Below are 15,748 nucleotides of genomic sequence, written 5' to 3'. Positions count from 1 at the left end.
CCTCTAAGGAGTCCAAGGCTTGGAGTGACCCCTATACAGGGATTTCCCCTTGACCACCAATAGAGGGTCCGATGAGGCAGACACCTGTGTTAAACCGACCTAGGAGGTTGGGAAGAAATGAAGAGACAAAACAGGGCAGTATGTGGAACTTGGAAGCATGCAGAAGACTGCAGGGAACCGCACTGGATCCGGGACTCAGGATGCTGAGAAGACCAGGCACGATCCTAGGGAAAAAGGTACACAGAGTAAGACAGGGAAATTGGAATGGAAAGCCAAGCAAGACCAGACCTGGAGAAGCAACTTCAGGATAATAGAAGTTGCCCAGGCGGCGTCCAGGAGTGACTGAGATACTTTTATCCCTCCAGCCTCCAGGTGATAGGCCGGGAGGAGGGGCGATGAGTAGGGACGGGCTGGCCCTTCAAGAAGCCAGAGAGCTCGCCTGCCCGCCTCCTATGCACTCCCTAGGAGAGGGAGAGGAAGGAGGAAGTGCAGCAGACAAGGGACCAAGGACCCGGGCAGCATGTCTGCAGGGACGGACCCCGGAGTTCCGGCGGACGACCGGAGCGTGACCCTGCTGGCTCAGGACAGGACCGGAGGAGGTAAGAACAGGCGGGGAAGAGAAAGTAGGCGCCCCGGACCGCGAGGTGGTGACAGAAAGAAGCCTTAAATCACTGAAACAATTGACATCCTACTACTTTAAAAAATGCAGCAGTTTTCCATTTGTCAAAAAAAAAAAAATGAATCGTGTGCATGAGATTTCTGAATTTTTGGGACTCGTAGACTGCTGATGCCTATGCACGAAGTGCAAGACCTATCAAAAATTAGAAGGAGGGAATGCAACACCCCCTGGAATATATGTAGAATAGGGCCTCAGAAAACATTTCATTTAGAAGGAGTGGGACTTCTGAGGCCAACAACAAGGAGTCCCAGATCCAGGGGCACGGGATACAACTAGCACAAAGACCTTCAGGCACCGGACTCCATCTAAGGTGGGTGCCAGTTCCTCCTGTGCCGGCTCAGAGCATCAGGCAGCCCACAAGGCTTCAAATAGATCAAAACTGGAGGTTCAAAACATTTCTTTTATCTCCTTGGAGACTTTTGCCAATGAATACTCATGGACCGTGTGGGGGAAAGTTCTCCAACCCATCCTGGGGACAGAACACCACCAGTCCTTTGTCCATTTATTCACACAGGAGTTACATTTGGCTTTTTCTCCCATTGTATGATGGCATCTTTATTTTTATTTTACACAGAGTTGACTCAAATCTAAGGCTTGCAGGCCGCAGTCACTTCTCCTTCCCTGCTTAAGATTATTCCGGGGGTTTTATTGCTGCCGGGGTCATGATAACTAATAGGCGCATCTGTATTCCCATGCACCCTTTTCACCCTAAAATGATTATACAGTTCATGTTTTTTTATTTTTCTTGTTCTCTTCCTCCTACACCATATCAACAAGGATATCATGTGGCCCTCTCTACAAATTTTTTTGAGGACCCTCAATTACACATTTTGAAGGGCCATCAGGCAGCACTCACTCATAATTTTTTGAGCACCATCAGGTGACCCTCAGTCATACATTTTCGAGCGCCATCAGGTGGCTCTAACGTTAAATTCATTTTCAGGGCTACATATTTTATTTAAAAAAAAATAACACCGTGCAGTTTGCAGGCAGGAGCACAACAAACATGCTCATCCATGAGTCCCAGGAGACAAGTGATCCCACACTTGGACACTCTGAGGAGCGAGTCTTTACAATTCCATTTATTGATTCTGGCCTCTCGCCCTGGATGTTTCTAGAGGGACATGAGATCGTATGTATTCATGCCAAAATATTTGCGCAGTCACGGTCAGAAGAAAACTACGGTGAGGAACCGCAATTAGATTCTCAAGTGGACAATGATGGTGGGACACAGTTGCTAACAAGTGATGTTAAGTCAACAAGTTGGGAGGCGGACCAGAGTGCGGAAGTGAAAGACCATTCGGTGCATGGTGAAGTCACTGACCCAACCTGGCAAGGTGCCATGCAGAGCGAGGACAGCAGTGCAGAGGTGGCAGAAGCAGCAGGACCACAACAGGCAAGAAGAGGCAGTGGGGTGACCAGAGGGAGAAGGCAGCACTACTAACCAAACAACACCATGAAGACAAAGTGTCCAAACAAGTCAGGGACAAAGTGCAAGTTAGAGTTCAATTATAAGAAAAAATCCCCCAATCTCTGATGATCCCCGAAGCACCATCAAATCCATTATCATCAAATGGAAAGAATGTTACCACAACAAACCTGGCCGCATGTCAAAACTCTCAGCCTGTGCTAGGAGGGCATTAATCAGAGAGGCAGCACAGAGACCAAAGGTAACCCTGAAAGAGCTGCAGAGTTCCCAAGCAGAGACTGCAGAAGTATCTGTCTATACGACCACAATAAGAAGAACACTCCATAGAGGTGGCCTTTATGGAAACAGCCTTTACTTACACAAAAAAAATGTAAGGCTCGTTTTGAGTTTGCCTAAAGACATGTAGTAGACTCCCCAATTGTATGGAGGAAGGTGCTGTGGTCAGATGAGACCGAAATTGAACTTTTTGGACACCCAAGGTAAACCCTATGTCTGGTGCAAAACCAACATAGCTCATCACCCCAAGAACACCATACCCACAGTGAAATGTGGTGGCAGCATAATGCTGTGGGATGATTTTTGGCAGCAGGGACAGGAAAAATGGTCTGAATCGAGGTGAAAATGAACGGTGCGAAATACAGGGATATTCTTGAGCAAAACCTGTTTCAGTCTGTTAGTGATTTGATACTGGGTTGAAGGTTCACCTTCCAACGAGGAAATGACCCAAAGCGTACTGCTAAAGCAATACTCTGGTGTTTTAAGGGGAAACATGTACATGAGTTAGTCCAGACCTTAATCCAAGGAGAATCTGTGGTCAGACTTGAAGATCGCTGTTCACCAGAGGAAACCATCTAACTTGAAGGAACTGGAGAAGTTTTGCCTTGAAATATGGGCAAAAATCCCATTGTTTATATCAAGGTGGATGTTGAGATTTTTCTCTTTAACTCTTTCACTCCTCGAGTCTATTTTCACCTTCATGGTCAGGTTAAATTTTACAATTCTGACCAGTGTCACTTTATGAGATAACTCTGGAACGCTTCATGGTATCCCAGTGATTCAGAGACTTTTTTGTGACATATTGTACTTCATGTTCGAGGTCAATTTTGGTCATTATTTTTTGCATCTTTTAATTTTTATGCCTATAAGTTACACTTACCATATGTCTACTTTACTTTATTTTTTAAAACTTTTTTGTTAGGAAGTTGAAATGGTTAAAATTTTATCAGCAATTCCTCATTTTTTCCAATATAATTTACAAAACCATTTTCTAGGGGCCACATCCCATTTGAAGTGACTTTGAGGGGCTCATGTGACAGAAAATACCCCAAAATGACACCATTTAAAAAACTTCACTCCTCAAAGTGCTCAAATCCACATACAAGAAGTTTATTATCCCTTTAGTAGCTTCATAGGAATTAAAGAAATGTGGGGGGAAAACATGAGGATTTTACTTTTCCCCACAAAAATATTGCTTTAGCCTCAAATTTTACAAAAATTGACCATATAATTTGTAGCGCAGTTTTTTCCTGAGTACGTTGATACCCCATATGTAGTAGAAAAGTACTGTTTGGGCGCACGGCAGAGCTCGGAAAGGAAGGAGCACCATTCGGCTTTAGGAAATCAAAACTGGGTGTAATAGATGGCGGACCCTATGTCGTGTTTGCAGGGCCCCTGATGTGCCTAAACAGTGAAACAAACCACAAATGACACCATTTTAGAAACTACACCCCTCAAGGAATGTACCGTATATACTCGAGTATAAGCCGAGATTTTCAGCCCATTTTTTTGGGCTGAAAGTCCCCCTCTCGGCTTATACTCGCTGTCTAATTATACTCACCTGCTCCTGGCGCGGTCCCTGCAGGTCCCCGGCTTCCCTGGTGCCGGCAGCTTCTTCCTGTACGGAGCGGTCACATGGTACCACTCATTACAGTAATGAATATGCGGCTCCACCTCCCATAGGGATGGAGCCGCATATTCATTACTGTAATGAGCGGTAACGGTGACCGCTCAATACAGGAAGAAGCTGCGGGGAAGCAGGGACTGCACCGCGCCAGGAGCAGATGAGTATAACGGTGAGGGGAGCGCTGCGCGATATTCACCTGCTCCTCGTTCCTGTTCCGCTCTGTCTTCAGCGTCTTCTGCAGTGACGCTCAGGTCAGAGGGCGCGGTGACGTGGTTAGTGCGCGCCCTCTGCTTGAACGTCAGTGCAGAAGCCGCTGAAGATGGAGCAGTGCCGGAACGAGGAGCAGGTGAATATTGAAAGTGCCGGGGGCCTGAGCAACGGAGAGGTGAGTATGTGATTTTTTTTTTTTTTTTTAATTTTTTATCGCAGCAACAGCAAATGGGGCAAGTGTCTGTATGGAGCATCTTATGGGGCCATAACGTTTGTGCAGCATTATATGGGGCAAGTGTCTGTATGGGGCCATAACGTTTGTGCTGCACTATAATGGGGCAAGTGTCTGTATGGAGCATCATATGGGGCCATAACGTTTGTGCAGCACTATGGGGCAAGTGTCTGTATGGAGCCATAACGTTTGTGCAGCACTATAATGGGGCAAGTGTCTGTATGAGGCCATAACGTTTGTGCAGCACTATAATGGGGCAAGTGTCTGTATGGGGCCATAAGGTTTGTGCAGCACTATAATGGGGCAAGTGTCTGTATGGGGCCATAACGTTTGTGCAGCACTATAATGGGGCAAGTGTCTGTATGGGGCCATAACGTTTGTGCAGCACTATAATGGGGCAAGTGTCTGTATGGAGCATCTTATGAGGCCATAATCAACATTTGTGCAGCATTATATGGGGCAAATGTGTCTATGGAGCATCTTATGGGGCCATTATTAACCTTTATGCAGGTTTATATGGGGCATATTTTAATATGAAGCATCTTATGGGGCCATCATAAACTTTATAGAGCATTATATGGGGTGTATTTTGTATGGAGCATCTTATAGGGCCATTATTAACCTTTATGCAGGATTATATGGGGCTCCTGATTCAATATGGATATTCAAAAACACTTAAGCTACTGATGTCTCAATTAATTTTACTTTTATTGGTATCTATTTTTACTTTTGACATTTACCGGTAGCTGCTGCATTTTCCACCCTAGGCTTATACTCGAGTCATTAAGTTTTCCCTGTTTTTTTGTGGCAAAATTAGGGGGGTCGTCTTATACTCGGGTCGGCTTATACTCGAGTATATATGGTATGTAAAAGTGTAGTATGCACCTTGAACTCATAGTTCAGAAGTTTATAACTTTGAGCCGTGAAAATATAAAAAAAATTCCCACAAACATGTTGCGCTAGATCCAAATTCTAAATTTTCATAAGTAAAACAGGAGAAAGTGGACCCCAAAATTTGTTGTGCAATTTCTCCTGTATACGCCAATATCCTATCTGTGGTGGAAAACTACTGTTTCCATGCACGGCAAGGCTCAGGAAGGAAGGAACGCCAACTGAAATTTGGAGTGCTGTTTCGAGAGAGATTAGTGATGCGATGTCACATTTGTAGAACCCTTGATATGCCAAGACAGCAGAAACCATCACAAGTGTCCTGATTCTGGAAACTACGCCTCTTGAGGAATTAATCTAGGGGTGTAGTGAGAATTTTTAGCCCTCAGGCTATTCACAGAAATATAGAACATTAGCTGAGTCAATAGAAAATTACCATTTTTTTCCACTAAAATGTTGCTTTGGCCCCAAGTTTTCAATTTTCAAAATGGTGAATAGGAGAAAATGATTGGTGCAATTTCTTCTGAGAACACCAATATACCATATGTGGTCAATAACTACTTTTGATGCACAGTGCAAAGCTCAGAAAGGAAGATGCGCCATATTGGAGTTCAGATTTTACTGTTATAGTTTGAGTGTGCCATGACCCACTGGAAGATCTCCTGAGGTGCCAGAACAGCAGAACCCCCCATCCAGTGGCGGACACTGACAGCACTGGGCCCCCCTCCCTGCTCAGCATCATACCTCCCAACTTTTGAAGATGGGAAAGAGGGAGAAAGCAAATTTTAGGCCACGCCTCTGGCCACACCCATTCATAACTAGACACACCCATATCCACGTCCCAACCACACCCATTTAGCACTGCTGATCACACTTTCATAAAGAATAATTATAAACAAAAAAATATGGCCACACAGTGCTCCATACTGTATAATGGCCCCATATGATGCTCCATACTGTATATTGACCGCACATGATGCTCCATACTGTATATTGACCACACATGATGCTCTGTACTGTATAATGACCGCACATGATTCTCCATACTGTATAATGACCCCACATGATGCTCCATACTGTATAATGACTGCACATGATGCTCCATACTGTATAATGGCCGCACATGATGCTCCATACTGTATAATGGCCACACATGATGCTCCATACTGTATAATGGCCGCACATGATGCTCCATACTGTATAATGGCCGCACATGATGCTCCATACTGTATAATGACCGCACATGATGCTCCATACTGTATATTGACCGCACATGATGCTCCATACTGTATAATGACCGCACATGATGCTCCATACTGTATATTGACCGCACATGATGCTCTATACTGTATAATGACCGCACATGATGCTCCATACTGTATAATGACTGCACATGACGCTCCATACTGTATATCCTGTGCACTGTACTATGTGCACATATATAGTGTTATATGCACTGAGCACTGACCAGGCTGCAGGAAGTCACATTATAACATATTATAATGTGAGTTCCTGCAGCCTGGTCAGTGCTCAGTGCATATAACACTATATATTGTATGTGTGCACATAGTACAAATATATATCTGATATATAATGTGGGATGTCCTGGAGCCGGGCTCGGGTCACACAGTGCAGGGTGAGGATCACTGTGACTTATTGCTGCAGCTTCAGCTTACATACAGATCGGGTGACGCTGGAGCCGGGACCTTATCTGTATGTAAACTTAAGGTGGTGCAATAAGGCTATGTGCACAAGTTCAGGATTTCTTGCAGAAAATTCTGGAGAATTCCGGACATTTTCTGCAAGAAATCCGCGTGCGTTTTTGCCGCGATTTTGACGCGTGTTTGCCGCGGTTTTGACGCGTTTTTTTCCGGACACTTCCCAATGCATTTTAAGTGGGAAATCCGCAAAAAAACCGCAAAATTAATGAACATGCTGCGTTTTTTACCGCGATGCGTTTTTACCGCGAAAAAAAACGCATCATGTGTACAAAAAGTGCAGAATTCATTAAAAATGATAGGATGCATAATATAAGCAGATTATTTGCGGTTTTATAGCGTTTTTATAGGGAAAAAACGCGAAAAAAACGCGAATAATCTGCAACGTGTGAACACAGCCTAAATCTCACAGTACAGAGAGATCCTCTACAGAAAGCAGATAAGAAAGCAGGAGTGAGATGAAGCCCGTCACATACCTCCTGCCCGGGACCCCATGGCTTTCTACTAACTTCATCTCTTCTCTCCAGGCCTCCAGCAGATTGAAACAGGCGCGCAGGTGACGTCAGATCAGCAGACACATAGCCTGCTGTCTGCAATAGGAGGATGCCGGCCGGCACTTGCACAATGCTAATACAGTGCTGGACCTGCACCGATCTACTGCAGCAGCAGAAAACCGGGCCCCTGTATGCCCCTGCCTGCAAGGGCTCCCCTGACCCTCCGGGCCCCGGTGCGGCTGCACCGGTTGAACCGGCGGTAGGTCCGCCCCTGCCCCCATCAATGACCCAATTTTACAAACTACACATCTCAATGAACTCATGTAGGGGTGCAGTGATCATATTGACACCACAGGTGTGTCACAGAATTTTATACCTTTGGGCAGTGAAGAAAATATAATTATTTTGGCCCCAGATTTTACATTTTCACAAGGTAAAATGGATAAAAATGACACAAAAATGTGTCCCACAACTGTTGCTGAATGTGCAAATACCTCATATTTGGCTGTACAGTACTTTTTAGCCATATGGTGAGATTCCGGAGGGCCATTTGGCTCCTGGAGTGCAGATTTTCCTAGAATAGTTTGTGGACTCCATATACAGAGCCCCTAAGTGCTAGAAAAGCAGAATTCCCTTCAAGTGACCCTATTTTGCAAATTACACCCCTTTGAGAATTTATCTACAGATATAGTGACTATTTTGACTCCATGGGTCTTTTCCAGAAACAGGCAGCAGTGGATGGTGTTCAGTGAAAATTGTAAACTGCCGTAGTAATGACTAATCCGTTGTAGTAACCAGGACATTATGCCCAGCCTGTGCTTCTGGAGATCTGCACCCATAAATTAGGCAGGCTCTCATCGCAACAGAAATGCCAAACATGTGGGCGCTAAATGTGGTTTATGCACACTGGGGGCATTTGAATTTGGGAGTGCAGAATTTGCTGAATTTCTTTTTGGAGTCGAGAAGCCAAAGTGCTTTTGCAGAACCTTTGTACTATCAGTAACGATGAAGCCCCCTATATTTCCATTGAGAGATGACGGACCTGAGTGGATTTAGTAGAAGCTTTTGTTGGGCCCATTTTGGATCTCATTTATCCTGCACTCTTCACTGAGCACTTACTTCGGGTTTCCATCTAAATCTCCGAGTGACGTAATTCAGGTGACACGACGGACAGGTCCATTCACTATAATGAGGCTGCAGAGTTACTCTGTCGAAAAAGACAGACACCGCCGGATCATAAGCCACACGGTGTCCACACTGCCTCTATCTGCCTCATTATATGGAATCTTCCGCCGGGGTTTCTGTCTGAATCGCATATTTCAGAGATTTGCACAGAAGCCGTGGCATAAGCGCTCAGTGCAGAGCTCAGGATAAATGTGAGCCGAGCCTTACTGCGATGTTTTTATGTTTGGCTTCTGTCACACACTAAAATTCGCTTTTTATTGCAAAATAAAGTTTTTGCATCACCATATCTTGAGACCTATAATTTTTCCATATTTCGGCCCACAGAGTCATGTGATGGCTTATTTTTTACGGGACGAGTTGACGTTGGCACATGACTTTTTTGTCGCTTTGTATTACAATTTTTCAGAGGCAGAATGAACAAACACCAGCAACTCAGGAATTTTTTTTCTGCCATTCACCGCGTGGTAAAATTGATAGAGCAGTTTTATTCTTCGGGTCAGAACGATTACAGCGATACCTCATTTATATAGTTATTTTTCTTTTTTGGCGCTTTCACATAATACAAACTATTTTATAGAAAAAATAATTATTTTTGCATCGCTTTATTCTGGGAGCTATAACTTTTTTATTTTTCTGCTGATGGAGCTGTATGGCGGCTTGTTTTTTTTTTTTTGCGGGGTTAACTAGTGGGGCAGTTTTATAGGTCATTTCCTTCTGGATGCAGAATTACCAAATATGTGGACTTTATTCTTGTTTTTACATAAATATACCTATTTTTTTTTTCTTTTTTTTTTAATCTTGTGGCACTTTTATTATGCTGATCGCTGGTACACTGCACTGACCGAAGCCTCTTAGTCCATGCTCCTGGCACCGTCGCTGGCAGACCCTGAGGTTGTCATGCCAAATTTGGGTCGCCATGACGACCATCGGACACTCGCAATGACGTCACGGTGGTGCCGATCGGAAGGAAGAGGAAGCCCCCTCCCTCTCCCAGACTCCTAAATTTTGCTATCAGTATTAATCGAGGCATCTAGGAGGGTGAACAGCCATGGGCAGTGCGGGCACCGCTACTGGCATTGATACCCAAGTCTTCCATCGGCAATTGCGAGGGTATAGCTCCTGTGCAGGCACGATCGCCATGACGTACCTATACGTTAAGGGTAGTGAAGGGGTTAAAGAAGAATAAAAACATAGTATCTCGTCTAGTAATAGGAGGATGGCAGGTTCTCTTCTCTTAGAGTGATCCCAGAGGATCCTGTTCAGGAGGGAGGCCGTGTCCTCATGGTGACCTCATGAGCTCTCAGAAAACCATCACTGGTAAATGGTAACCGTCCTTCCCCCGATCTCCATAATGGTGAATTAGAAGAGAAGAAACCGCTGGATAGAAATGTGGAGCTTTCTCCAGCTCCTCTGTGGTTCCATCTCTGGTGGAAAGGGATCTTGGAGAAGCTGTGTTTCTTAATGCGGCTCCTCCATCTGACTGACGAGGGTCTTCTCTGTCCCCCTCCTCAGGGTTCTCATCCTCCGAGTGCAGAGCAGAGAGCATTAGGCTTTGGCCTCGCTGATTATGGCTTCATACTTGATCCCACAATGTGCTGGGACCTCGGTACCGGTGGTGAGGACCACAACAATGTAATTTAGTCCCTGATACATAAACCTAGAACCCGCTTCTGAGAGACGTGTCTCATATATAGACAGATACACGGCAGGTGATGTATTCAGTCTGTGTGTTTCCACAGATGGATCCAGGAGGAGAAATCCACCAGAGAGATGTCCCCGTCCTCTGTATCCCCAGGACTGTCTAGAGGAGAATCACAACATCCCGGAGGATCACCAGGTAGATGACACTGAAGCCCCCACAACATCTGACCATGAAGTGATGGGACCTGAGCTTATCTTACATTTTACTTTTTAGGATGAAAATCTGATTGATATTCAGGTTGAGGTTATACATGGAGCACAAGAGGCGATCGCAATGTGGGCCGATCAGCAGGGTGAGGAGGGGAGACTGTCATGTCTGTTCTGTGGTCATCTACTACTACCCTCATCATCTCATCATCACATGACAGTCTATTCCATCACTGTGTGTCTCCCACAGATGGAGTTGTGGAAATAAATCCACCAGAGAGATGTCCCCGTCCTCTGTATCCCCAGGACTGTCCGGAGGAGAATCACAACATCCCGGAGGATTATCAGGTAGACGGTGCTGAGCCCTGTACCGGATCTGTATATGGGGGGACATTTCTGATCGAGGTCATAGATGTCACAGATTTTGGTGGTTTCTTGTATTGTGCTGATTGTTACATCTGATATATCAGGAGGAAGATCCGACTAAGAATAAAGTGAAGGAGGAGACAGAAGAAGCGATGACGAGGGGGGATCAGCCGTGTGTGAGTGACGGGAAGGAGATTCTGGTAGATGTTTCCACAGGTATGTGATAATGACTGGCATGATGATGATGATGACCACCGGTATGTAATAATGACGGCAATGTGTGATATCGTGTGGAGTCTCCGGTGTAGTGAAGCTTTGTCTGCTGTCCTCATCACAGCAGAAGCGTCCGGTGATGGCGCGGCTGCTCCTGTAGAGTCCGGCGGTGCACCGATAAATAACAGGGCCACCTTCACACCTCTTCACAATTATTTAGGAAGCACAGATTTAGTTTTCCTTTACCTTTGTGAATATTCCTTCCATCCTTTCCGCCCGTATTTTTCTTCCACAAGTCCTGTGCTGCCATATAAATGACTCAGCTTGTGTTACAGGTTATGAATCTCCCCATCCTATGGATCTCGGTGATGTAGCAGCCTCTGCCTGGTGCTGACGAGTGACGACACATGTCACATGTAGAGTCATCCTACCTGTCCTCTCTGTTTGCCTCTCACTGCCTCCTACACTGAGGCTGATGTTCTGGTCCCTCTATATCCAGGCCTGCCGCCCAGTGGCATGAAGAGCCCTGTGGTAAGTCAGTAAGTTCTGTGCTATGGAGATGTGGGTCAGGCATACGGCTGTCATCCCTCTGCCACTATGGAGGCCATCTTGGCTGTTGGAGAACCAGAACACCGGTCTCAGTCGGAGGCAAGCAGAGGACACCAGGTAGGTGACAGTACATGACAAATGTTTAGTCTCTCCTCTGTGCCGGGTGGAGAATTGCTTTATCATAAAAGGGATTACGAGCTTGTATCTACAAACAGATGTGACGCATCCGGCCCCATAGCCTCTGAGCATATAATATCTGGCCCTGTAGCTCCCCAGCGTATAATACCCGGCCCTGTAGCTCCCACCCCGGTATATAACATGCGGTTCCTCCCCACATATGGGTTCACACAGGAATTGTAGGGTAAATAGAGCCTGGACGGGCGTAATTAGGGGGTGATCTGTGCAAAATAGGACAGATTTAAAAATGCGTTATAATGTCAAAATTAAAAAAAAAATAAAACATTGTGATTTTGGGAACATCCCTTTAAATGTATATTAGGTCCATGAAAAAACAACTACTCATCTGATCAGTCCAAGCGAGTTACATTGGCCCGTGTGCCGTCTGTGTACAATCTGTTTGGGTTTTTTTACTCAGCAACTATCTCCTCCTCAGTAGTATTCAGCAACTGACCGGAGCCAAACTGACCAGTTTAGCTTCGTGTCAGAAGGACGCGGACATGGGTTTTTCAGTAGACCCATATGTACCCCAGTTTTGGGCATGTTTCACTAATTTTTTACGTTTTTTAGGTTTTTTTCTTAACCTTTTGGAGGGAAATAGTGTGAATATTCACTCTGTTATCCCACGTAGAGACAAAGAGTACGGCGTGGACGGACATCCCGTATCCTCATCTGTCTATCTGGCAGGACCCTAACCTTTAACACACGAGATATGTTCATGTGATCTGGAAAATGGTCCTAGCCTCCCACCACTGCCAGCTCGCTTTCCAGAGCCAGACGGCATCGGGTGGTATAGAGGTATAGTGGCTACAGAGGTTGGCATGTCAGCTTCAGTGTGTGTGTCGTAGTCTATCGGCAAAATTGTGAGACTCAGGAAACCATTGGGGTTCCCTGGTAAACTTATATATGTAGATATACACTCACCGGCCACTTTATTAGGTACACCATGCTAGTAACGGGTTGGACCCCCTTTTGCCTTCAGAACTGCCTCAATTCTTCGTGGCATAGATTCAACAAGGTGCTGGAAGCATTCCTCAGAGATTTTGGTCCATATTGACATGATGGCATCACACAGTTGCCGCAGATTTGTCGGCTGCACATCCCAAAGATGCTCCATACAAGGCAGGATGGATCCATGCTTTCATGTTGTTTACGCCAAATTCTGACCCTACCATCCGAATGTCGCAGCAGAAATCGAGACTCATCAGACCAAGCAACGTTTTTCCAATCTTCTACTGTCCAATTTCGATGAGCTTGTACAAATTGTAGCCTCAGTTTCCTGTTCTTAGCTGAAAGGAGTGGTACCCGGTGTGGTCTTCTGCTGCTGTAGCCCATCTGCCTCAAAGTTCGACGCACTGTGCGTTCAGAGATGCTCTTAGGCCTACCTTGGTTGTAACGGGTGGCGATTTGAGTCACTGTTGCCTTTCTATCAGCTCGAACCAGTCTGCCCATTCTCCTCTGACCTCTGGCATCAACAAGGCATTTCCGCCCACAGAACTGCCGCTCACTGGATTTTTTTTCTTTTTCGGACCATTCTCTGTAAACCCTAGAGATGGTTGTGCGTGAAAATCCCAGTAGATCAGCAGTTTCTGAAATACTCAGACCAGCCCTTCTGGCACCAACAACCATGCCACGTTCAAAGGCACTCAAATCACCTTTCTTCCCCATACTGATGCTCGGTTTGAACTGCAGGAGATTGTCTTGACCATGTCTACATGCCTAAATGCACTGAGTTGCCGCCATGTGATTGGCTGATTAGAAACTAAGTGTTAACAAGAAGTTGGACAGGTGTACCTAATAAAGTGGCCAGTGAGTGTATATTGTGGTAGATCGTCTCACTCGGCTGCACATAGAGGTAGACACAGGAACACTGTCTCTTTAAATCTTCCACTGGTTTATTAAGAGTACTGTATAAACCAGTGCAAAATTAGCAAAACAATCACAGCCTTCCTGGCTTAACCGGAAAACAAAACATAACGTGTCATAGTCTTCAAGAACAAACTTCACAAGGTTCAGCTTTCCTGATCATGAACATGTGGCTCCAGAGCTTTCTCTCCAGGCGCACCCCACACTGAATGCTGTAGAATGCTGGGTATTTATCCTCTGGACTCCTCCCACTCTACAGCTGTTCAATCAACCCAGCACTAAACATGGCTGATTACCCCCTCTCAGTACTTAGTGTGCTGGATCATTTTCCTAGGTTTATATTACTGAAGCCAACAAGTTCAGTGCTAGATATCTCCCCTCCAGTGACTTTGCCAGTGACTTTGTCACTATATACAGTGGGGCAAAAAAGTATTTAGCAATAGTGCAAGTTCCACCACTTAAAAAGATGAGAGGCGTCTGTAATTTACATCATAGGTAGACCTCAACTATGGGAGACAAACTGAGAAAAAAAAATCCAGAAAATCACATTGTCTGTTTTTTTTTAATCATTTTATTTGCATTTTATGGTGGAAAATAAGTATTTGGTCAGAAACAAAATTTCATCTCAATACTTTGTAAAATATCTTTTGTTGGCAATGACAGAGGTCAAACGTTTTCTGTAAGTCTTCACAAGGTTGCCACACACTGTTGTTGGTATGTTGGCCCATTCCTCCATGCAGATCTCCTCTAGAGCAGTGATGTTTTTGGCTTTTCGCTTGGCAACACGGACTTTCAACTCCCTCCAAAGGTTTTCTATAGGGTTGAGATCTGGAGACTGGCTAGGCCACTCCAGGACCTTGAAATGCTTCTTACAAAGCCACTCCTTCGTTGCCCTGGCGGTGTGCTTTGGATCATTGTCATGTTGAAAGACCCAGCCACGTTTCATCTTCAATGCCCTTGCTGATGGTAGGAGGTTTGCACTCAAAATCTCACGATACATGGCCCCATTCATTCTTTCATGTACCCGGATCAGTCGTCCTGGCCCCTTTGCAGAGAAACAGCCCCAAAGCATGATGTTTCCACCACCATGCTTTACAGTAGGTATGGTGTTTGATGGATGCAACTCAGTATTCTTTTTCCTCCAAACACGACAAGTTGTGTTTCTACCAAACAGTTCCAGTTTGGTTTCATCAGACTATAGGACATTCTCCCAAAACTCCTCTGGATCATCCAAATGCTCTCTAGCAAACTTCAGACGGGCCCGGATATGTACTGGTTTAAGCAGTGGGACATGTCTGGCACTGCAGGATCTGAGTCCATGGTGGCGTAGTGTGTTACTTATGGTAGGCCTTGTTACATTGGTCCCAGCTCTCTGCAGTTCATTCACTAGGTCCCCCCGCGTGGTTCTGGGATTTTTGCTCACCGTTCTTGTGATCATTCTGACCCCACGGGGTGGGATTTTGCGTGGAGCCCCAGATCGAGGGAGATTATCAGTGGTCTTGAATGTCTTCCATTTTCTAATTGTTGCTCCCACTGTTGATTTCTTCACTCCAAGCTGGTTGGCTATTGCAGATTCAGTCTTCCCAGCCTGGTGCAGGGCTACAATTTTGTTTCTGGTGTCCTTTGACAGCTCTTTGGTCTTCACCATAGTGGAGTTTGGAGTCAGACTGTTTGAGGGTGTGCACAGGTGTCTTTTTATACTGATAACAAGTTTAAACAGGTGCCATTACTACAGGTAATGAGTGGAGGAAAGAGGAGACTCTTAAAGAAGAAGTTACAGGTCTGTGAGAGCCAGAAATCTTGATTGTTTCTGACCAAATACTTATTTTCCACCATAATATGCAAATTAAATGTTAAAAAAAACAGACAAAGTGATTTTCTGGAATTTTTTTTTTCAGTTTGTCTCCCATAGTTGAGGTCTACCTATGATGTAAATTACAGACTCCTCTCATCTTTTTAAAGTGGTGGAACTTGCACTATTGCTGACTGAC

At 45.1% G+C, this 15,748-nt stretch overlaps 1 protein-coding gene and 1 pseudogene across 2 annotated transcripts in view; both read left to right on the top strand.

Moving 5' to 3' along the window:
- LOC143793392 (gastrula zinc finger protein XlCGF66.1-like) overlaps window positions 1–10,653 on the top strand; it is a 438,535-nt gene extending 427,882 nt beyond the window's left edge. The window contains exon 4 of the mRNA XM_077280324.1: window positions 10,478–10,653. Within this exon, the coding sequence (XP_077136439.1) occupies window positions 10,478–10,653 (176 nt within the window). The remainder of the gene's footprint in view (window positions 1–10,477) is intronic.
- A 404-nt stretch (window positions 10,654–11,057) lies between these two features.
- LOC143793557 (uncharacterized) overlaps window positions 11,058–15,748 on the top strand; it is a 48,223-nt pseudogene continuing 43,532 nt past the window's right edge. The window contains exon 1 of the transcript XR_013220150.1: window positions 11,058–11,168. The product of XR_013220150.1 is annotated as an uncharacterized LOC143793557 (transcript). The remainder of the gene's footprint in view (window positions 11,169–15,748) is intronic.

The sequence above is a fragment of the Ranitomeya variabilis genome, chromosome 1 (assembly GCF_051348905.1).
Source record: "Ranitomeya variabilis isolate aRanVar5 chromosome 1, aRanVar5.hap1, whole genome shotgun sequence".
Classification (NCBI taxonomy): domain Eukaryota; kingdom Metazoa; phylum Chordata; class Amphibia; order Anura; family Dendrobatidae; genus Ranitomeya; species Ranitomeya variabilis.
Note: the sequence above shows the minus strand (reverse complement) of the source record. Positions and strands in the feature narration are given on the sequence as shown.